The sequence below is a fragment of the Ochotona princeps genome, chromosome 5, assembly GCF_030435755.1.
Source record: "Ochotona princeps isolate mOchPri1 chromosome 5, mOchPri1.hap1, whole genome shotgun sequence".
Classification (NCBI taxonomy): domain Eukaryota; kingdom Metazoa; phylum Chordata; class Mammalia; order Lagomorpha; family Ochotonidae; genus Ochotona; species Ochotona princeps.
In genome coordinates this window covers 25,030,932-25,055,930 of record NC_080836.1, presented here as the reverse complement: position 1 = coordinate 25,055,930, position 24,999 = coordinate 25,030,932, and the positions used below count along the sequence as shown (strand labels likewise).

General features: G+C 34.6%; 1 protein-coding gene and 1 pseudogene across 1 annotated transcript in view; one reads left to right on the top strand and one right to left on the bottom strand.

Moving 5' to 3' along the window:
• The window catches only part of LRP1B (LDL receptor related protein 1B), a 1,366,825-nt gene that overhangs the window by 926,932 nt on the left and 414,894 nt on the right, over positions 1-24,999 (top strand). The window contains exons 38-41 of the mRNA XM_058664204.1: positions 7,290-7,424; positions 7,987-8,116; positions 24,557-24,683; positions 24,819-24,970. Coding sequence (XP_058520187.1) covers positions 7,290-7,424; positions 7,987-8,116; positions 24,557-24,683; positions 24,819-24,970 — 544 coding nt within the window. The remainder of the gene's footprint in view (positions 1-7,289; positions 7,425-7,986; positions 8,117-24,556; positions 24,684-24,818; positions 24,971-24,999) is intronic.
• Positions 20,464-20,577, bottom strand: LOC118757918 (U6 spliceosomal RNA; annotated as a pseudogene).

Sequence of the window (24,999 nt, the reverse complement as noted above, 5' to 3'; positions counted from 1 at the left end):
GGTGCACAATGAGCCCCCTGATCAGATTTTTTTAAATTTATACTCTATGTTAATGACATGATAATTTATAATGGTAGAAACAGTGTCTGTCTTGTTCATCCCATAAACTATGTCAGTGGTCAATGGCAAGCATGCTATTCATACATATAAAACAATTTGGAGATATATGCCATATGCATCTAATGAGTAGTAGTGATTAATACTAAAATATCTTGTTGAAATAATTGTAAACAAAGTTATGATAGTCTTTATTTTGCTTCCATCTCTCTAGTTTTTTGCTTTTATTATTAATATCATTTTGTGTTACATTTCCATAGCTCCTGGGAATTTCCTTACCCTCTCCCCAAGTTACCTCCCCACTCACTGAGTTCCCCTATATCATTACTTAAGTATAGTTCTTCGTAGACAGTCATATGTTCATCATTGTGGGCATGGGCAATGGCAAAGAGTCCAGCATCCTATTGTCAAGATATAGTAAACAGTTTCATTGTAAGTCCATTTTTGATCTGGAAGTAGAGATAAATGTTGCATTTTATCCTCACATTTGGATATGATAGTCTCCATTACAATTATTACACATCCCCTTAAATGAAAAGCCACAATACAAAGTCAATAATGGGAAGAAAAATAGAAATTTATAATGCCATGAAGTTAAATAACATGCTACTGGATATGGTAGTCCCCATTACATAATTACTGTACATCCCCATAAATGAAAAGCCACAAAACAAAATCAACAAGAGGAAGAAAAGAACAAAAACTTACAACTCCATGAAGTTAAATAACATGCTACTGAATGACTAATACATCACTGAAGAAATGTAGAAGAAAATCAAGAACCTTTTTGCAGAAAATGTTGGTACTGTATGATCTGTGCGTTAGTGAGGAATGAGAAACAAAGTGTTTTGAAAATGTGAAACTAACAAAAAAATCAAAATACATGATATATAATTTTTGCTGATCTTTGTTGGTGAGATATGTCTTCTGTAGGCAACAAATACATGGGTTTTGTTTTTTCTAATTCAGTCTAATCTATATTTGATTGATGAGTTTAAGCCACTTACATTCAGGGTGAATATGAATGGGTGGTACTTTGGTCCTGTCATTTTAGGAATAGGTTGTTCATTGATTTATTCTTCTTTCTTATATTACTGGGATGTTCTTCACATTTGCCTCTGGTTTTTGTGGGTGCTATTCCTCTTCTCTGTCAAGAGAACATCTTGAAGTATTATTTGTAGGACAAGTTTGGAAGAAGCAAATTCTTTTTTCTTTACTGTGGAAGAATTTTATTTCATTTTTAAAGACAAAGGAAAACTTTGCTGATTATATTTATCCTAGGCTGACAACTTTTTGATTTTAGAATCTGGAGTATGTCACTCCGTTCTCTTCTGGCCTGGAGAGTTTCCTGTGAGAGGTCTCCTGTGAGTTTAATTGACATTCCTTTATATGTCAATTGATTTTTTTTCTCGTGCATGTTGAAGAATCTTTTCCTTATGTTCGATTGAAGAGAGCTTGATTACCATGTGTCATGGTGAAGATCGCTTTTGGTCAAATCTGGTTGGGAGTTCTGTGCTGCTCCTGGAATTTGTTTCCCAATTCTTTCTTGATTAGGGAAATTTTCCCTTATTATTTCATCAGATATATTTTTAAACCCAGCTCCTCTTTCTGCACTTTCTGGGACTCCCATAACTCTTATATTTGGCCTTTTAATAGTGTCTTTCAAGTCTTAAAATACTTTTTTTTAGCTTGACCCAGTTCTGCTTCCAGCTTTTTGTTTGTTTCCCCCCTGGTGACAGGAAATAGCTTCCAATTCTGAAATTCTTTCTTCTGCTTTCATTCTATTTTGGAGACTCCCCACTATACTTTTAATTTGTTCCATTATATTCTTCATTTTTGATATATCAGCTTTCATTTGATTTATTTCCTTCTTAACATGTTGCTTAAATTTCTTGAACTCATGTATTGTGTGCTTCTTGTTGTAGGTAAGAAGCTTTAAAATGTATTTTGAATTCCGTATCTTCCATTCTCTACCTTCCTCAGTTAACCCTGAGGTTGGCAAAGGGTTTTGCTTCTTTGCAGGATAGTCTTCAGCAATATGCATTGTACTTATGTCTCTTCTTTCATTGTTGGTCTTTGTGCTTCTGATTATCAGATTCTTCTTCTTGGGACAGGTTTCTAAGCTGTGTCAGCCACAGGACTACAATTTGATCTTATTGTGATTGGTACATAGTTCTTGGTTTGCAGAAAATCTGTCTGTTTTATATCTACACTGTAACATTTTTCTCACCTTTTTACTTGGTTGTTATTCTAGGCAAAACATTCTTGACCTAATTAATATTTTATCTCATAGTTATATTCCTCAGTTTGGTATGCATTCCATTCAAAGTGTTTATTTAAGTTATAATATTACTGTGAAAAATGAGAAAAGGAATTTTTTATGAAAGAATGAAATGCTTTTCCTATCGTGTTTGTCCTCATTAATGCATCCTTTCATTAGTACTCTGATCACTTATATCTCAAATGCACTCAAATGCTCCCCCCCCTGCCCATATGGAAGGCTCAAGCTGAAGGAAGGAGGGAAGAGACAAGGGGAACAATTCTGGAAGACTTGGTCAGATCATCCCATGTGGCTTTTCAGAGGAGAGGCAGGTCCCTGTGAGGGCAAGATTCATCAGTGTTGTGAAATGTTGGTCTGAACCATTTGAAAATAGGCTCAGTATTACTAATTATCTTCTGCACATGTGACTACCTTGACTAAAATTGGGCAAATTATAGTCTCTACCCGTGAAATATCTAGCAATCTGAATTGAAGAAGTAATAAATCTAATATATTATTAAAATGTATGCAAAATGTAGCAATATACAAGAGCATTTCAAATGGTTCATGAGAAAGTGAAATGTAGATTTAATTTTTAACCATATGTATTTTTTCACAACAGCTGTCTCTTATGAATATTTTGAGGGTGCATTGTATTTTTGGATGGAATGCTCTGTTAATTATATTGAAAAGAATATTGCAGGACTGGGAAACCCATTGGAGAGAAACAAAAGCTATCAGAATGTCACCATCTTTTATTCTATCTCTTGTATTTGTAAGGATCGTTGTCACTGTCTGAATATTTGAAAACATTTGTCTATACAAGTATCTTACATGCTTTCCATCTCCTACTATTATGATTGCTATGATTTCTTTCTTTGCATAATTTTTCCCTTGATACTGTAATGATATGAATTGCATGTTTCTTTTATGAGTCTCATATTGTATTTCAAAAGATTTATTTATTTATTTGAAATTCAGGAAGCAAAAGTCCATCCTCTGATTTACTACCCAAATGGCTACTACAACTGAGCCATGCTGAAACCAGGATTTGGGACCTCCATCTGAGTCTTCCACATGGAAGATAAAATGGGCTAAGAACATGGATTATCTGTGGATGCCTTCTCAGGCACAATAATAGAGAGTGATGGAGAGTGAAGCAGCTGGGACTCAGACCACTGCCCCTATAGGAATGTGGCATGACAGGTTGTTTCTGAATCCGCTGCACCACAATGCTGACCCCCTGTTTTACTCACTCATTCACTCAAAGTTTACTTTGGAGTGATTATGTACCACCTGTTCTAGATGCTAGAGATTAAAGAGTAAGCAAAATAAGTCCCAGCATTCAAAGGAATTATATTGCTATGACATGAAATGGATACTGGAGGTAGGTGTTTGGCCTAATCATTAAGATAATCATGTCCCACTGTACAAAACTTGAGTTTGATTTCGTGCTTTGTTACTGAAATCCTGTTTCCTGCACATCAAGAACGTAGGAGGCAATAGGTAATGGCTTAAGTGATTGTGTTCTTAATGCCTACATTGGGATTGAATTTCTTGCTCTTAATTTCAGGCCCATCCTGGTCTTATATTGTTCAGCAATTTGGGGAGTAAAAAGCAAATGGAAAGAGTCTCTCTCTGTCTGTCATACACACACACATACACCCCCTTTTTTCTATCTTCTTGACTCACAAAGAATCTTAGATACTTAAAACACTGAATAAGTAAAAGAGTAAATATATAATGTGTTTCATACTGAAATGTGCTATCGGAACAAAATAATTTTATTATTGTTGCTCATTTATTTTAGAGATGGGTGGAAAACAGAAGGGCAAGAGGAGAAAGAGAGAACATTCCACTCTGCTACCTTACTCCTCAGATGCTTGCAATGGCCAGAACTGAAATGAGCAGTAGTCATGAGCCAGGAGTACAGTACAGAGCTGTTATTTTGGTAGCAGGAGTCACATTACTTGAGCTCTCACTGTTGACTCTCAGACTGTACTTCAGTTGAAAGTTGGAGGCAGCAGTTTGAGCAGGGCACCAAATCCAACCACTCCAGTGCTAAATGAAGATATCTTTACTCCTCTGGAAGCCATTTTGTAGAGAAGTCAGGAAAAATTTCAGTAAAAAGGGAGCATTTGAGGTGAATTAGAACTGTGAAGAACTGAGAAGAATACTTATTGGACAGAAAGAAAAGGAAATTTTTGTTGTTAAAAAAAAAAACACCTTAGACTCAAGAGTATTTGTTTTGGGAACAGGAAGAAATGTATTGTGGAGATAACTGAGTGGCAAGAATAGAAGATCAGCAGATGAAAGGAGAAGTCAGGGTGTGGGTAGATAAATCATCGGTATCATGGGATGGAAGTTTGGTTTTATGAGATGAGAACTAATAAAAGTATGTGAGAATACTGGGAACAAAAATGATCATATTATACTTTCTAGAAGTGAAACTATTATTCCCGAGTATAGAGAAGAGTCAAGTAAAAACAGACAAAAATAAAGGCTTAAATCGTAGTTAAGAGACTGTTGTGAGCTTATGGAAATGTATCATGAGAAATGAAAATTTTAAAAAGCTGTTGGAAGGCATAATGGTGTTTGGTGGGGGCAGTGTTGTGACACAGCAAATTAAGCTGCTGCCTACCAATTCAGTTCCCTGATAATGTGTTTGGGGAAGCAGAAAATGATGACTAGTATTTGGGCCTTTGCCACCACATGGGAAACTTGGATGGAATTCCTAGCCTTTGGCTTTGGTTTCACCTAGTACTGACTTATAGACTTTTGGGAAAATGAATACAAGGTGAGAAAACTCTGTCAGTAACTGACATTCAAATAATAAAACAATTGCATAAGTGTGGGAGGTAGTTGAAAGATGGATTTTTGAAAGAACTAGGGAAACCATAAATATTTGATAATGGATTAAATATTAGAGTAGTTTGTGGGAGATTCCATGTGGAAAATGGGGAAATGTAGCAAGGGGCAAACATGAAGGTTTCATTTCAATAAACAATGTCTGGAAAAGGCATCCATCACACCATCATGGCAAAGATTGCCATGGAGAAGAGGTTGAGGAAATGCTTCCGGAAATTCAAAAATCCAGAATTTGTGTTTCTTGTATTATGGCTATAAAAATGATATAGGCATTTCAATTTGTAGACCAAATATTTGGAGACAAAAGCAGCACTCTATTCTAAGTTGCTTCATATTTACATAAAATAATGCTTATTTTGTTGATACATTTACTGTTTCATTGAAAACAACACAGTTAAGTAGTGCTTTTTCAATTAAGAAAATTAAAAGGTGCTTTCTTTTCAGATCTATGTTTATATCGTGATATGGCACATCTGTTCTGGTTCAAATAGTTGTATAATGGACTCACCATTTATGAGAACAGGAGCTATTTGGAATCTTTTCCAAAATAGGCTAAAGAACTAAAACCTGGTTTCATTTGAAATAGAATTCCCAAACTTACTGATAAATGGCTTTATTATACTAATTGCCTTTTCTCTATCTCTATAGTCTGTCACTGTGCCAGGAGGAAATTATATTGGTCTTGAAGGATTTGTTCTTCAAATAGCCTTATAGGTCACAACACAAAAACTTAACTAGTTCATGACAAATTTATTATTTAATGATTTGTCTCCAGTGTCTTTCTGGTGGCTGTATTTAAAATCATTGGTCTATAATTGCTACCCCTTTATGCATATGCATGCGCATATATTTCATTTATTGTCTTTAGACACATTTTTCATTCAAATATTCAAAGACATTGTTATTTAAAGACTTTATGATAGCAGAGAGCAATTCTTCAAGTATTGTAAGCCCATTTGTACAATGGAAATTTGCAAAATAATGGAAGAGTTTAGAGTTGACATTGGGGAAACATTTAGTAACAGAATAAAAAAATGGATGATAAGGCATTTTCAGGCTTTACACATTTTGAATGACCTTGTGCTTAAAACACCTTTGTTGTAGTTGAATGTGTCTAAGTTTCATTTCATTGCCTCAAGTTTGTGACTTTATTAAGTTAGATAACCTAAATAGTATCTTTTAACAGAGTACTGAGGCTGAAGTGTAATCATGAAGAAAAAGAAAATAAAAAAAATGTATGATAGTTCAGGTTTGCAAATTGACCAGTATTGTTCCAGAAATGAATCAGGGACAGACACTTGAAAGTCTACATTCATTGGCCAGTGCTGACTGGTGGACTGTCCCATACCGCTGCAAGTGGAAGAGAAGAGCAGCCTCAATCAGACATGCCCAGGGGCTTTGAAACAGCAATCATCCAATCAACCAAGAGCACTGGTACATGATTCAAATTTAATCAATCAAGCTTGCATCGTTGTACATACAAATTATCCAATCAACTATAATGGCATGAAACACAGACACAATTAATTTAAGCATTGTGCATTTTTAACAAGTAACAGACAACTAAACCCGGCCAACATATCATTCCAATTCCATGTACAGAAGATTTGGGGCAATCAGCTTACTGCATGAGCTGTAAAAGAAAAGCAAGATCTCATCCAGGAGTGAGAAATTTTCTTGCGAAAAGTACTCTCACTTACATTCATGGGGCTTTGCAAGAACCTGAGGTCTTTTCTAGAACTCTGTTTGCAAGAACCCAAGAATATGGATATGTCCTAGAAGTGTTTCAGATATACCCTTAGTATTTTTCTTTTATCATTGTATGTGCTGTCACATGGGGACAATAATTTATAGATAAAATGGGTGGGAAAATGAAAGCAGTATTGAGTGTAATAGGTCATTTATGCAAATATTTATTTTTTCAGTAAGAGATGTAATCTTTCATTAAATTTTAATAGCTTTCTCTTATGTTGGTTAATAAATTATCCTGAAGAATACTTGTACTCTACCACACCTAGGATGATAACTCAAAATGCTTGATGCAATAAGATCCTTGATACCATTTATAGTGTTATTTTTCTTTTTTTTTCTGTTTTATCAATAGAAAATGATACCATCTACTGGACAGACATGGGCTTCAATAAAATTAGCCGAGCTAAAAGAGATCAAACCTGGAAAGAAGACATCATAACCAATGGCTTGGGAAGAGTTGAAGGGATAGCTGTTGACTGGATTGCTGGTATGATTCACGGCTGTTCCTCCACTTCACATCTACTTTGTTAGAAACACAAATTTCTTCGTAAAAATTCTGTTTCTCAACCAACAATCTTCTTTTTGGTACCTGTAGCCACAGGGATAAATAGTCTCCTTTGCTATGGATTCCACTCTTTCCAATGCTTTTTGAGCATTTGAATAAATGTTTTTATGTAGCAGTAGATTATGTGGAGTTAACTTCCACTAACTCTCCTGAGAGCTCCAGAAACAGGCAAAGCAAAGTGTCAGTGATCTTTTGCCTGAAGTCACTTTGATCAATTTAGGAGGGAAAAGTTTCAGATTATTTTTTAACATATGAATAAATCATTGTCTGATTTATATCATATGTAGGTGACATTAGGATTGGCCATATTTGCACATTGGTTTATTTTTAGCTCATTTTATGTAATGCAGATTTTAAAAAGGATTATAGAAAGAGAATAATTTCTGGATCATTATATGATTGTTTAGTGTTTGCTTTTAGCCATGTTTAGATAATAAATTTTCTTTCCCACAACTGATTATAAACATTTCTATGTTTCTTTTAGGCAACATATATTGGACAGATCATGGATTCAATTTAATTGAAGTTGCAAGACTAAATGGCTCTTTCCGTTATGTAATTATTTCTCAAGGCCTGGATCAACCAAGATCTATAGCTGTGCATCCAGAGAAAGGGTAATTTTAAAGTTTATATATATATCTTCTTGGTCTCAAGTGAATGTCTTAAGTACTGTTGAAAAAATACAGACATCTATATTAACCTTTGTTTTGATTCACAAAATCTGGAAAAATTCCTTCCAAAATACCTTACCTACACAGAAAAAAATGGTCTCACTTTATCTGTGTATATTATACATATTTGATGAAGTTGTACTTATTATACATATTTTTATAAGTTCAAATAGGGACACGAAAACATTTCTATACATTCAATTTATATTTCTTTCCCAGAACTGTTATTATAGTTAGGTATTCAATGTTTTTTTTTTGGGTGAATGAAATAGCATTTTATAATCAAACTTATGTATTTCTAAAAATTCAATTTCTATTCTGTGAAAGATTACCAAGTTAACATAGTCTCCACAGTTTCTTTTTTATTTTTCTTCTTTTTATTTTTTTGAGTTTGAGATACACTGTATACTTGTTTTGATATTTCTATTGAGAAGTCTATAGATTCATTTCTACTAAATTATGTTACCAATTTACTATTTTCTATCTTCACTACCTCTGCTCTAATTAGGTTACCATATTAAATATATGCAGTAATTCTTGAGTTGATTTCCTAACTTCAACAAAGGCCAGAGTATTTTTCTTTCAAATATATAAATTTGATCAAGTAAAGACTTTCAAAAAATCTTCATTGCCTTTTACAGGAAATCCAGAATCTCCATTGTGATGCTTGTTAGTCAGGCTATGTGTAATGTAGTCAGCTATAGCTTTTGCTCTCTTAGTCTGTTTTTAAAACATGTTTTAACCTCCTTTATTCTCAGCTTCTGCACATCCTCCCTTTACCTTAATTATTCTTTTAATTTGTGCTAAATTTTATTTATCTTTCTGAGCTTTCCAGATAGGTTAGATTATTTTATGATCCTGAGTCATCAATACATTTGTTTCTCTAGTTGGTGTGCAGTTAAGTTTGATTATTTGTGTACAAATATTTGCCACAGAGCTGGAAATATTTTCAGTGAATTGGATACTGTCTTTGTTCTCTATCCCTTAATTCTGTGAGAAGAAGAATCATGTGTATTTCATTGATTTGTCTACCCTTAGTGCTTAGTACTCTGGCTGTTAAATAATTACTAGATGGTGACTATTATTTTTCTCATAAATTGCAATGTGGGATAATTTACTATTTTGATGTGTATAACTACTGCTCACTTTAGTTTCTTGCATTTCTGGTGTGACTTAATTTAATTTTTTAAGGAGAAGAATTTTGTGTTAATGGGAGGCCTATGCTTCTTAGAACAGAATTGAGTGAATCCATGGTGGTTAAAAAATATGTATTAGAAATAAATTTAAGGAACACTGACTAAGAATAAAATCGGATCTGTATGCCATATAAAGTCAGGTCTGTATAGGCTTTTTTCTAATTTTATGACCCATTTCACTGTTTTGACAGTTGTTGTAGAACATTTGTACAACGTAATAGGGAGTAAATAAGGCTAATAGATGCAGCTGACAGAAGGCGGGGTTATCACAATCCAGCCTAAAACTGAGATAAGAATATAAATTTTTTTAAAAATGGCTAAAATTATTCTAGAATATAAATAATAAAAATTAGCTGAAGTATGTGAATTTGCTATTTTCAACTTTTTTACACTTTGAAAATTTTAGCATTTAGTAATTTTTAAGATTTTGTCACATTCACATTATATGTATGCTTACACATACTATACTGTTGTTTTTGAAAGCTGCAATATTTTGCCACCCAATGTGAAATTCATGATAATGATCTTACTGTAACATGAAAGAGTGTATCATTTAGCTGACATAATTCAGTGAATACATTATACATATCTACACGCCAAATAATATAGCATCCTCATGATGTTTGTATTCAGCATATACTTGAGTTCCACATATGAGATTAAGAATCTATTTTTTTATTCTGTCTCTGATTTATTTCACTAATTTCCTGAGTACTATTCTTTTTGTTGTAAATATCAGAATGTCATGGCTTTCTTTTTTCTTGTATAAATGACTTCTAGTTATAGAATGTTCCTGGCACTGATACAATTGCTTAATTTTTTTCTTCAAAACAACCTTCAAGATCCCATTTTAACTTTGCACTTGATCTTTTCACCATAATGTTGGAGAGCATTTGATAGTTCATTAGACAACATGTCTACAGTTAAGAGATAAAAAGGGGATAAGTTTAACACCTTTTCTTGCTAGGCTGTGATATTTCACTTCAGAAAAGGAAAGGCATTAGTTGTATTTGCGTTCCCTTGTCCAGTAGTGGTTTATATTCTCACCCTTTCATAAGTCAGTATACAGCTTAGACTAGTTATCAGCTTAGACTAGTTATGATTCTTCATCTGGAGCTAGTGTAAGTTCTCAGATCAAGAAATGCATGATTGGTCTTCAAAAGTTAATGGGAAATGCTTGTTATGAAAAAAAGTATGGATTTTAAAAAGATTTTTAAAAAGAATTTCTATAAAGACAACAGATTTACATATTTCATAAATGCAATTTTAAGAACACAATACTTCATCTCATCTCCCTTTCATTCTTCCTCTTCAATTCCTTTAATGACCAAGTTTCCATTTACTTTGTAATCACAAGCTTAATTCTGCATTGAAGAATTCAACAAGTAGTATCTCTATCTATCTACCGTCTATCTATCATCTGTCTACTGTCTATCATCTGTCTATCATCTATGTATCATCTATTTATCATCTATCATCTTTCTATCAATCATCTATCATCGATCATCTATCTATCTACTACATCTGTACGGATATCAAGCTCTATATACCACATATGTATCCTCAATATGTATCTAAGGGATACAGGGACACAGAGAATGCCCACCACCCTCAGTTGTTCCTCTGGTGACCACAGTGACTAGAACATAGCTGAGTTTAAAACTTGGAACCTAACAGCAAAGTTCATATCTCCAAAATTTGTATAAGGAACTCAGTTATTTGGCCCATCACTGCTATCTCCCAGTTGCCTGGGAAACTGGCTTCAGGAACTTGAGTTGGTAATTCTGTGAAGCTCTTAAGGGGATGGATTTCAGAAATATTATGAAGCAAAAGAAAACCAACTGTGTTTATTGTTTTATTGCAATGGTCAGCACAGCTCACTGTTCAGTTGCATCAGCCAAAACATTTACTGTTTTCTTTCTCTCTCTTCAACATGCCAGAAAATAAAATTGACTTTATATTGAAGATTTATTAATTTTTATTGGCTAGGTAGATATACAGACTGAAGGAGATACAGAGTAAGATCTTCCATCTACTGGTTCACTTCTCAAGTGGCTGCGACAGCTGCAGCTGAGCTGATCCAAAGCCAGGAACTAGGAGCTGCTTCTGGGTCTCCCATGTGGGTGCAGGGTCCCAAGACTTTGGCCCATCTCAACTGTTTTCCCAGGCCTCAGGCAAATGAGAAGTGGAACACCCAGGATTAGAACCGGTACCCATATGGAATCCCGGTGTGCAAGGCAAGGATTTTAGCCACTAGGCTACCATGCCGGGCCCATTTTTTTGATTTGTATATTTTTTGGAAAGGCTGATAATTTACAGAAAAAAAAAAGAGACAGAATAAAAGATCTTCGACCTACCTGGTTCACTCTCCAAGTGGCTAGGAGGTTTTTCCAGGTCTGTACTGTGGGTCCATCCTCTACTGTTTTCTTTGGGCCATCCTCTGCTATTCTCCCAGGCCACAAGCAAGGAGCTGGATAAGAATTAGAGCAGGTGGCACATGAACCAATACCCATATGGGAACCCAGCACTTCCAAGTTGAGGATTTAGTCATTGAGTCATCACACAGGGCCCAAAATTGACTTTCAGTTCAACATACATTCATATTTATCTACTTTTATTAACTTTCATTGAAACCATCTTAACCTTAACCACTGTTGTCTCTTGTCAGATTTTTTGAGTTGTGAGTTATTATTTTCTGTCCCTCTATGCCTGCAGCTTGTTCTTTGTGTAATAAATTTCATGGGTATAATTAATTTGTGCCCCACTTCACTACTCAAAAATCAGCAGGGAAATCCATTTCCTTGTGTTTAAAGTTTTTTTTTTCAAGACTTCATTTTGAATAGATAAAAAACAGCAGCAGTTTCAACAATATTGCTCTGTTACCAAGTTGAAATATAGGAGTTAGATTTTTCTAGAACAAAAATACGTGCTATTATGTATGGGTATTTGTATTGTTTTATTTTCTTTACTATAACTAAATACCTGAGGCTGAGTAATGTATAAAGAGGGGGGGTATGTAACACACAGTTGTGCAGGTGAAGTGTAAATCTGGAAGTGCCAGATGCTTGGTTTTGGGAATGACCTTATAACAACATCAAAATGTAGTGAACAGCATCTTGGTGGAATGACTTGTGAAAGGAATAGAGCAAGCACAAGGCCAGATTGGAAACTGAAGAATTCAGAAATGCTACAACCACTCACTCTTTCAAGAACTTAAGATTTTAACTGCAAAAAACCAGCATTAACTCTTTCTAGCATGAATCTCCAATGATCTAATTGCCATCCACCAGAAAGCACCTGTTAAAGGATCTACTACCAAAAACTTAACCACACTTGGACCAGGCATCCAGTACCTGAGGTGTGGGGAAACACTCTCAAACCATTTATTTATATGTATTCATTCTATCTATCTATCTATCTATCTATCTATCTATCTATCTATCCATCCATCCATCCATCCATCCATCTACCTATCATCTATCTACATTAAGTAGTATATAACTTAATAATCTACAATATAAAATGTACCAGAAAACATTTTTAGCATTTTCAGGGTATAATTATAATCATAAAGCTTAAAATGTTAAGAGAAAGTACAGGAAAAGTGTTAGATATGGAGGTTTTAACGAAGTCTTGAGATCTAACTGCCTCCCTTTGTATGTTCTCTTGCCTACCCCTGTAAGCCTGGACATATAACCACTGCAAATTTAGACTCAGGCAGGCGGTGTAATTGTGTATAAGTTGAAGAATAGAGCTCAAGACTCAGTTGAATTTGTCCATATAATACCTGAAACTTAAAAAATGTTTTGTTTCAATGTGATGGTGTCCTAAAAATTTATTTAAACTGTAATTGATCAGGTAATAGATGATTTTAGTTTTATATGTAGAAATCGAATGAATTGCTTCACTGTGACTAATTATTCTAATCTCAGAAAAATAATATTGAATGCTACATTATTCCATATATACATAAGAAGTAGGTGCTTGTTTCTAAAAAGAATTTGTATCTGTTGCACCTAAAGAAGTCCAACTTTGTGTCTGTTGTACAGAATCTCTTGAATTTAGTGCCTTACTTATTACAGATTCTTGAAAATTTACTTAAGGCACTTATTGCTACTTGTCAATCTGTCATTTTCTTTCTCAATTCTGGTTAAAACTTAGTATACATCTTCGAATTGATATTCTGGACTGTCTTTTCTTTAAGTATCACTTATGCTACAGAATCCATCTGATATCTACTTTTTTCCTTTGTAGTATTGAGAAAATTGCGGAAGGGGACCTTCATAAACTCCACTTTTTAGAATGCATTTAGTGAATGAATATTGAGTGCTAGACACTATGAATCAGAACATGTCATCATCTCTGTTTGTACTTCTCAGCCTACGGTTCAGTACATCTTGACACAGTACTAGTGGTGAAGTATGATTCGTGAATGAGGTGATGCCACTGTTCTTATTGAGCTTGCTGCTTAAACTACAAGTATGCTGAAATATAAAATTTCAGTTTAAAACTGCTTCATTTTGTTATGGATGATTTATTTTCAAGGATGCAAAGACTAACGCATCTAATGCAAACACATATTGCTTCCAGATCTTGTTTTATAGGGATGCATTTCATACAAATTACATTGAATGTAAAGAAGAATGAAATGGCAGCATACAGTTAGAGTAGGTAGTTCAGTTTGAAGCAGTGGAAATAATAGTAATGATTAGTGCAGGCATTGTGGAGCAGGCTGAGAAGAGAATGAGGTATGTGAGATAGAGCAGGGATTGTATTACATGAAGAATATACAATATAATCAAAGAAAAGATAGTGGTAAACCAACACATTAACACAGCTATAGGTAAATGACACACATGTAGGTGATGTGATGGGATGATAACTTAGAGCAATAAAATAGACAGTAGGGTTCCTCACATTTTAAAGAAATTGCCATGGAGACACCTAGGCAATTTTGAAGTATACAGCTCTGTCCCTAACTTTCTAAGCCTTTGCTTTGATCCCAAACAGTAGCTAGTAAGAATGGTAGCTTATCAGGCCTATGAAGGAGGGAGAAATGGAGGGAGGGAGGTTGCAAACACATGTGATCTTACTTGCATGAGACAGACACAAAACAGGGAGATGCAAGTCTCTTGTATGATAAAAAAAAATTAGGAACTGTAAGCTGAAATAATTACAGCATCATCAGCATGAGTCATAAAGTTCCTAAGGATGTGAACCTTAGAAGGGTAAAGTAGAGCTGTCAGCCAGCGATAAAGCAACTAAAAAAAAAAAAACAAACTTGTGAGTAATTGTGATAGAGTGATGCTGTGCTGGAATGGAAAAGTGCTACATATGAATTTAGCCTGTGAATGCTTGAGTAAGTGTATCTCTAAGGGAGAGGTTTTATTTTTCTCCATTTTGAAATTACTTCCTCTCTTCTGGTTACAAGAGTAACTCCTCTCCTTTGATGCCTCACAAGCAATGAACATTTCCTTCAATCTTGTGATCTTTGGCCTGTTCTTTGAATGATGCATGAATTTTTCCTACCAAAGAGTCTAACGATCCCCATTTTGCTTCACTAAAAAAGCACAGCTAATATCTCAGTAATCTCCACATATATACTTTCCAGCTTTCAGAAAGACTGATCTGTGCTGATTGTCTTACTTTTGTTGATGAAATGGATTTTCAGCACTCAATAATTTTCTACAGATTTCTAGCTTTAAAAGAGATTTTTTTCAAGTTTTGCATTATTTGTTCATTATCTATGCTCTCCAAGATTCTTTTTATCTTTTTTTTTTTTTTTTGAACCAAGTATTCCGGTTCTCTCTGTTCTCCATGCATTGTAGTTGGGTCTTGTTCTTTCTATTTAAGAGTTTCTGTTCTATCCTTTCTGTCACAATACAATTCATGTGCAAAGAACTGAGAGAAAACTATACATGAATTTCAAAGGAATCTGCATTAAATTGACATGTTCTTTCATTCTGTCTCCCATGAACTTTTGAAATATGCTTATTTAATATTTATATTAAATGTTAATAAATATATACAAAATATAAACAAAACTTCAACCTAATACCCTCATTTTGTGTTCATTTTTCAGGATACTTACTTGAAGGTTTGGCTCTGAAGCAGCATGTTCTTTTTTCTCTGTTACTCAATCCTTTGCTAAATAGCATACATTTTTGTGTTGCAATAAAAGAAATCACAATTTTAATTTCTTCATGATATTGTATCACTTATTTCTATCCATCAGTGAACCCCAGTATTTCTTCTTTTTCTTTCTTTATATGACCCCCCTGGTCTGGTTCCTCACTCCTCACCTTCCCACTGCCCCCCTCTGCCCAGATTCTTCTACCTGGGTAATCTGTGTGATTCTGTTTTTCCCTCTCCAAGTGACAAGGGCCTCTTCCCATCTCCAGGTTTTTCCTATGACAGGAGAACAGCAGCAGGACTGGCATGATGGCATAGCAAGCCAGTACCAGCAGTCCCATGGGGTGCCAGTTCATGTCTCAGCTGCTCCAGTTCCAATTTAGCTCTCTGCTGATGGGTAGGGAAAGCAGCGGGGGATGGCCAAAGGCCTTGTGCTTTTTCACTCATGTAGAAAATCCAGAAGAAGCTCCTGGCTTCTGCCTTTCATTGGCCCCATTCTTGCTGTTATGGTCATTTGGAGAGTCAGCCAGTAGATTGAAGATATTTCTATTTCTCCTTTCTCTGAACCTCTGTCTTTCTTTTTTGAATTTTGAATTTTGTGGTATAATTCCGTAGCATCTGGGATTCCCTCCACCCCCAAGGTTTCTGCTCCCTGACTGACGCTCCTCATATTGTTATGATAGTATAGTCCTTAAGGAGTTATAACCCCATCAGTATGTTAGTTAAGTGTGCCCCAATTTTGCTGGTACAGACAATGTCAGTCCAGCATCCCACTGTATAGATATGTCCAACAGATTCACTGCAAGTTCATCCTTGATTTGGAAGCATGAATGTATATTGCATTGTATCTTCACATCTGGACTGGGTAGTCTCTATCACTCCAGAACTATACATTGCCTTAAATGAGAAGCTACAAAACAAGGTCAGCAACCAGAATGACATTAAAATAACAACAAAAAGAAGATGAAAACACAGCACCTTGGATTTGCAAATATGCACAACTGAATAACCAATACATGGGTGACAAAAAGAAAACATGAAACCGTCTTGGGTAAAATGATGCCACCATGTGATCCATGAACCAATGAATTTGACAAGAGAAAAGAAACCATTTGGAAGAAATGAAAATATAAAAACACATGGGATGCAGCAAAAACATTATAGAAAGGGTTATTGAATTTAAAATTTGCATGATGGTTTTCTTATGTTAGAGAGAATGTATGGTATTTCTGCTTTTGGAATTGACTTTTTTGTGAGCATAATGGGCTCTAGTTGGGATCATCTAGTTGCAAATAATATGGTTTCATTCTTGTTAATGGCTGAGTAATATTCCATAGAGTAGATGTACCACAGTTTCTTTAACCACTGCTCTTTGGACAGGCGTCTGGATTGTTTCCATGTCTTAGCTAATGTAGATTGTGCTGCCATAAATATAGAATTACATATCTGCTTTTCATATGCATTTTTATTTCCTTTGGTATATTCCTAGGAGATGGATAGCTGAGTCACATGACAGGTTTATTTGCAATTCTCTAAGCACTCTCTATGCTGATTTCCATAGTAGATGTACTTACTAGCCTGACTCCCACTAGCAGTGAAGAATAATACCTTTTCCCCTACTTTTTAGCCCACAGGTATTGTCAGTAGAGTTTTGAGTGTAGGCCAACCTCACTGAAGTTAGGTGGACCCTCAATGTGGTTTTCATTTGTATCTTCCTGATAGCTAGGGAGCTTGAGCATCTTTTCATATGTCCATTAGCCATTTGAACCCGTTCTTTTAAAAAATGTCTGTTCATTTCCTTTGCCTATTTTTTTTCACAAGATTATTATTGTTGTTGTTGTTGTTGTTATTGCTGTCCCTGGGTTTCTGAAGGTCTTTGTAAATCTTTGATGTTAGTCCTGTATCACTTGTGAAGTAAGCAAAAATTTTCTTCCGTTCTGTTGGTTGCTTGTTCACTTTGTCAATAATTTATTTCCTCCCTTTTTTTGAGTATTTTTTTCTACTTACCTTGGAATTGCTTTGCTGTTTTCTAGTTCCTTCAACTGTAAGGTTAGCTCATTTGCTTTATGCTTTTCTGGTTTCTTAACATAGGCATTTATTGAGATGAACTTTCCTCTCAACACTGCCTTGATTGTGCCTCGTAAGATTTGATACATTGTGCTGATACTTCATTTGTGTCATGCAACTTTTAAATTTCCCCTTTGATTTCCTCTCTAAGTCATTGCTCATTTAATAATGTATTATTCAGTCTCCATGTGCTTGCAAGTCTTCCTGGTAGTTTTGACTTTTTGGTCTCTAGCTTCATTCCATTATGGTATGAGATGATGTTTTGTATAATTTCAATTAGAGCAAATGAGCTTAGTTGATATCTACTGAATCTTTCATCCTGTTGACAGTGTAAACTTTTTTTCATCAGTAGATGGAAACTTCTCCAGAATTAATCATGTTTTAGGCTACAAAACAAACCCCAATATTCCTTCTATGCAGATTTTTGTTAGCTTATTTCTCTTCATTGCAGGTATATCTCAGCACTGCCTGAAAAAGCAGGTCTTGGAAAAATATTTTTTATTTCTTAATTTTAAACTCTCTTCCAAGAAGATTTACACCTCCATTCACATACAAGAAATCCTTCACATGCAAAGAAATAGTTATTACTTACCTTCATTTCTAAACAGCATTTCTGAAATGTGGGTTAAGTTACATAGATGACCATTTTTTCATGTTCACTGTTACAAAACAGCATTCCTATTTGAATTCAAGTTTACTTGAAGAGTAATTTGTCATTGCTTTGGTAGCATTTGTGATGTATCTGCACATACTTTCTCTTCAATTTGTTCAGTTGAAAGGGCTTAAAAATGAACTCTGTGTAAAATTATTTGAACACTGATACACAAGCAATATAACAAACATTTGTTTCAAAATTTGTATCATGGAAAGAAAATATGGCATTTTAATATTTTCTTTATAGTTAAATATGGCAGGTCATATTGCAAGAGAAAAGGTGAAACATAATGGAGTACCTTAGCTGAATCCCAGTTTTAATGTACCTTGAGAATTGGATATATAAGATCTTTTTTGAACAATGGAGCATTGAGGTCTTTTAAAATGTAACCAAATGCAAAGTACAGTGCACATATGCATTTAGTTGCATTTAGCGTAGCTTTGAACATAATTTTCTTTCATCCTTTGACTTTTCTTTTTCATGCTTTTTTTTGTTGTGTTAAACATTGCTTGCTTTTAGAAAAACAAATGTAATCATTTTATTTATGTTAAAGCCTGATTTCCTATTAACAACTAAAAGATTATAGGAAATTACAGTATGGATTTTTGCAAAATTTAGTAAACTGCTCATAGTATATTCTTTCCAAAGAAAACTCCAGATATCCAATATCCTTGTGCCTGAATTTGAGTTGCAGTTTTGACCTGATTTCAGCTTCCTGACAACAAACACACTTGGAGAAATCAGATGCAGGCAGTGGTGGTCAGGCCCCTGCCACTACAACAAATAAACAAATAAAATTAATTTTCAAAAATCCAACTATAACCCTTCCCTAAAATAGATGATAGCAAACCTCCACCACCACCACCAACAACAAAAGAAACAAAGGAAAAAGTCTTCCAGAGTGCAGAGGTTCTAATCTCTAATCTCTCTATTTGAGTTTGTTTCTATGCAGAATTACTTATGTAATGGTATCATTTTTAGTACTTTGAAGAGTGGATCTGGATTGCCATGTAATGTTTTCTCAAAACAAAATTACGTATGAATAAAATAAAAGGAAATCTAAAGAAGTCCTCATAGGAATAGGGAAAATTGGACATTTGTTTTACAGCTCACAGAGGAAGAAAGTTATCAATTAATGTATTCCAACTTTTATAAAACTAGATGACTTTGCTTGTGCCTTAAGTATGGTGTCAGACATGTGGTCTATAAGGCATGCAGTTATTATGAATTTTCAATGATATTAGCGCATCTGCTAGGAAACAGAAAATTACAAGCAGGCTTTATGACTTCTCGGCCTTTTTGGCTAAGCTCTAGTGCAGATAAGAAGTTGGTGAACATATGGAGGCTAAATGCTATTATTAATCTGCTGATTGTTGGTTCAGTTTCTTTTTAATTTTATACATATAACCTCCTGTTGACTCTCACTAAAAGAGAAGACAAAATGATTTTCTTGATTATCATCTTGACATAGAAAGCTGCCTTCTACATTATATGCAATGTTGCAGGTTTTCTATAGCTTCTCTGATGACAGGCCCAAGTTATCCTCACTTAGGGAAGGCAAAAGAGAAAGATGTGACAAAGTCGTCACTAAAAGTAAATAAATAAATAAATAAATAAATAAATAAATAAATAAATAAAATTAAAAATCAAGTATATTGCAAACTCCCAGAATTCAGTTTGCTAGTCAGAAATTCGTAAATGACTGCCACCAGAGTTGATCTTTTATCTGTCATCCTAACAGCAGATCTTCAAACCACTTTTGATGCATTTTTCAAATATTTTTAAACTCTGCTAAGAGTAAGTTTATGTAAGTAAGGCAATTTTCAGTTAAGTTTAACAAATAATAATGATTTACTATCCTGGAAAATTCAGTTGTATGGCATAGCATGTAAGACTATCTCTCAGGGTTAGTTTATCAATCCAATTTTCTTGACCATATCATGCAATCCTATAAACACTACATATCTGCAAAGTTTGAACTCAAATGTGGACATAAAATCGATAGTCATTTCATTTTTGAATATAAACTTCCATGGGATCATTAAAATAAGGGACAATATTTTTATTTCTTCCTATTGATAAGAAACACTATTAGATATGAAGAAGGTTATCTAAAGATTATTTGCATAAGTTATCTTAAATATGGTGTTTTTCACTGCAGTAATAAAAGTAATAAAAGCTTAAAAAGTTCTTTTTCCAAACATTTAGTTTTCAACTTTCAAGATTCTCAAGGTGCTAATTATAATATGCTTTGCTTTCCATTTCACGAATTTGCATGTCATCATTGTTCAGGGGCCATACTGATCTTCTCTGTATTGTTCCATTTTTAGTGTATGTGCTGCCAAAACAAACACGGTATTCCATTTCTTTATCTAGTCATCAGTGGATGGGTATCTACATGATTCCATATTATAGATATTGTGAATTGAACTGCTAGAAACATAGAGGTATAAGTAATACTTGCCTATGCTGATTTAATTACTTTTGCTTATAGTCCCAGGAGTGTAATGACTGGGTCATTGTTAGATGTGTTTTTAGATTTGTGATCAATCTCCTTACTGTCTTCTATAATTATTGTACTGGTTTACATCCCCACCAACAGTACGTTAGGTTATTTCTTTTTCTCTACAGTCTCACCAGTATTTGCTCTGTATTGATTTCTGAATAATGATCATTGACATTGTGGTGAGGTAAAGCTTCACTGTGCTTCTTATTGGTATTGCCCTCATGACTAGTGACCCTGAACAAATACATCAACATTTGTTTGTTGGCTTTTTGCATTTTTCCTTTGACAAGTTATGTTCACAGCTTTTGTTCATTTGTTTATTTTGCTGTTGTTGAGTTTTTTGAGCTAATTATATATTCTGGTTGCTAAAACTCTATCAGATTGATAGTTTGCCAGTATTTTTCCCAATTAATTATTGGCCTTTACATTCTGTTCAGTGTTTCCCTTGCTGTTCAGAAGTTTCTTGCTTGATGTAATCCCACTTGTCTATTTGTGCTTTATTTGCCTGTGTTTTCTGGGATCTTACTCGATAAGTATTTTCTTTAGCAATGCCTTACAAAATTTTCATATGCCAAGTTGATGGTTTCAGGCCTTATGCTTGTATCCTTATTCAGTTTTGAACTAGTGTGTGTGGTTTTGAATTACAAGTGTGTAACATGTGAGATCTTGTTTCAAACTTCTCTATATAGAAGTCCAGTTTTTCACAACACCACTTTTCAAGAAATTGTCCTGTATCCATGATGTAATTTTAATCTCATTTATCAAAGTTTAGTTGGTTATTTATGAAACAATTTCTGAGGATAATATTTTGTTTTATTGTTCCAGTTGTCTATTTTTAAAATACTGCTTGGTTGCTTGTTTTTTGCAGCTTTGTAGACTATAGAATAAACATACCTGAGTAAAAGCAAGGCTGTGCATGGTGAAACCACAGCTGAAGTGTTTCCACTAAGATCTAGAACTAGATAAGGATACCCACTTTCATCATTGCTATTCAGGATAGTTCCTGAAATTATAGACAGAGTCCATAGGCAAATAAATACACACACACAACAAAATACATACAACTGAAAAGGGGTAAAATTATCCCTGCTTACAGATGACATGGCCCTTTATATAGGAGAAACAGAAGACTCCATTAATACTACTGGAACTCATCAGAGAAATAGGCAAAGTTGCAGAATATAAAATAAGAACACAAAAAATCAATAACACTCATATACACTAGCAATGCTTGTGCTAAAAAATAACTTGTAAGATCTGTCCAATTCAGAATAAATACAGAGGTTTAACTATCATGGGATAAGTTTTGCCAAGGATATGAAAGAACTCTATAATGCAAAGGAATAGAAAACAGACAAAAAGGAAGAATTTTCATGTCCATGTATAAGAACAGTTACTATTATCAACACGCTCCTACTATGCTAACCAAACAGATGCAAAGCAATCCCCTCTATGGCCATACCACCCTGAACGCGCCCGATCTCGTCAAATGCAATGCAATCCCAATCAAAACACCAAGGACACTCTTCCCAAATCTAGAAAAGAATGTCCTAAAATTCATAGGTTCATGCTGGCATTATGGTAATAGCCAGTGGAACAGTGTTTCATGTTTGTGCTACTTTGTGTTTTACTTCCACTTATAATCCAGCTCTCTACCAATGATCTAGTAAAAGTAGCAGAAAATATTCCAGGTATTTTGACCAGTGCTATCCAAATGGAGGTATTTTCTCCTAACTTTAGCATGCCTATTACTAGCCAGTGTGGCCAAAAGTGAAGTAAACCAACTGAGAGAAGATTGTTCTCTCTCTCACTCTTTGCTAATTTCTCTCCTGTCTCTATAACAGAATTTCAAAATAAATAGATGTATTATAAACAAAAAAAAACCTCACATGGAAAGACAAGAGACCACATCCAGCTCCTCATGTGTGGCCTCGGAATGCAGTAGAGGCAGCCCAAAGACTTGAGATCTTGTATCCACTTGGGAGACCCACAAGAAGCTCCTGCCTCCTGGCTTTGTATCAGCTCAGCTTTGGCTGTTGGGGCCACTAGGGGAGTGAACCAGCAGATGCAAGATCTTTGTCTCTGTCTCTCCTTTTCTCTGTAAATCTGACTTTCCAACATAAATAAGTGAATCTTTTAAAGAGGTTGAAGCATCATAAATACTAGATTTCAAGACCTGTATCTTTTTGATCCTAGCCTCCTGCTATTGTGTATTCTGTGAGGCAGCAGGTAAAAACTTACGCACTTGGGTCCCTGCCACACATATGTTAGACTCTGATGGAGCTCAAAGCACTCTAGTAAGACCTGGTCCAAATTTGGCTGTTGTGTCATTTGGAAAGTGAACCAGTAGATGAAAAATCTCCCTCTGTCTCTGTCTCTGTCTCTCTGTCTCTGTCTCTCTGTCTCCCTCTCCTGTCTCCCTCCCCGCTTTTGCATTTTAAACGAAGATTAAAAATAAATATTATAAAAACAGTTTTCAAAAGCTTATGCTTCTGAACACTAACAATTTTTCAAATTTTCTTTTGTGTACATTACGACAGAGGTTTAACACTTCTTACAGCTGAGGAAACCAATAATATTGGATATAACAGGAATACATTGCTGTGTTATCTTTCTGTTTGGTAAGATGACACAATTTAAAGAAAGCACTGCAGGCCTGGCTTACTATAGCCTGTTTGTGATTCTTGATCTGTGTCTGTATGAAGCATGTGATTGTGAAGCTGCAGTTTTAATATAGCTTATGTAGCTACTGAAGATATGTTTTTGACTCCATTGAGTATATATGACATGTGCTGAAGGTCTTCAGATTCTTTCTCTTTAGTTTAACTCTCTCTGGTGTGTCTGGTCACTTACACATATGTGTTAAAAGGTAAAAAGAAAAGGATAGTTATTTCCTTGAATATCATTGATATATTTTCTAAAGCTGAGTTATCCATGGACATTACTTAAAGAATAAAAATATCTGATAGCATGAAACTCTGAACCTGGGATAAATGTCATATTTAGTGAATAATGGAGTGCATCAGTTATATAATACATATATGTATTTTACTTTGTACTTTAGTTTTTGACATTGTGTTTTATTTTGGTAATTCCTACATTTTCTTTATGTATGATTTTTATACCTATGCTACATTTTGTCTTATAAAATTACTAAAATAGAAGTATCTACTTTTGTGTGAACCATAGTTTAACATAGGTTCCCATTATAACTTATAAAATTTATAATAGTTAATATTCAGCAACCTAAATGAACAGAGTTGAAAATTATAATGCATTTATGTGTACACTCACAAATTAATGTTCTGTGATTGCATTTATCTTGAAAATTGTCTCTTTATCTGGATATGTTGGTTGTTGAGGTAGGGTAAAAAATCAGAAAACATTCCAGTTCTCACTGAGTATACATTCCAATGGGGGCAAAAATATTACTAATATGTGACAATGTTAAGAATAATCAGTTTAAATCTGCAGTGTAGACTATGTTAGGAAGTAGACTCTATGGGTAAAATTACCAGGGAGGGCTTGAAAGACTGCTTATAGGAAACATGGGAGATAGGACAAATAGGATCATGACAGGTAAAGAACATTTCAGCATTAACATGGCTGCATGTAAGGTATTTTGGTAGAATGTTAATCCAGCCTCATTATTGCAGTGGTTGATTAAACATCTTTCACAATGACTATATTTGAATGCAGAAATAGATCATTTGTGAAGTGATTTATGATGGTTATTATTGTTCTGCTGGTTTCAATGTAACCACTGTTATCTTGAGTGCCTTTCATGTTTATCTGCATATTACTATAAATCAGCAATTTCATTTCAGCTTCTTGTTCTGGACTGAATGGGGACAGATGCCCTGCATTGGAAAGGCTCGCTTAGATGGCTCAGAGAAGGTCATCCTTATAAGCATGGGGATAGCATGGCCAAATGGCATCTCCATTGACTATGAGGTCTGTTGGATTTCTTTTAAGTTTTCAAAAATGTATTAACTGCCAACTTGCGTTAGTCTACTTTTGGTGTTCCCTTATTTCCTTAATAAAGCAATCAAAAGCACCTGGTAATATTGTATTTCAATCGATCTTCAGGAAAACAAATTGTACTGGTGTGACGCTCGCACAGACAAGATAGAAAGAATCGACCTTGAAACTGGAGGGAATCGTGAGGTGGTGCTGTCAGGGAGCAATGTGGATATGTTTTCAGTTGCCGTCTTTGGAGCTTACATCTACTGGTCTGACAGGTAATTTATTTTTTCATAAGTGTTTGAGT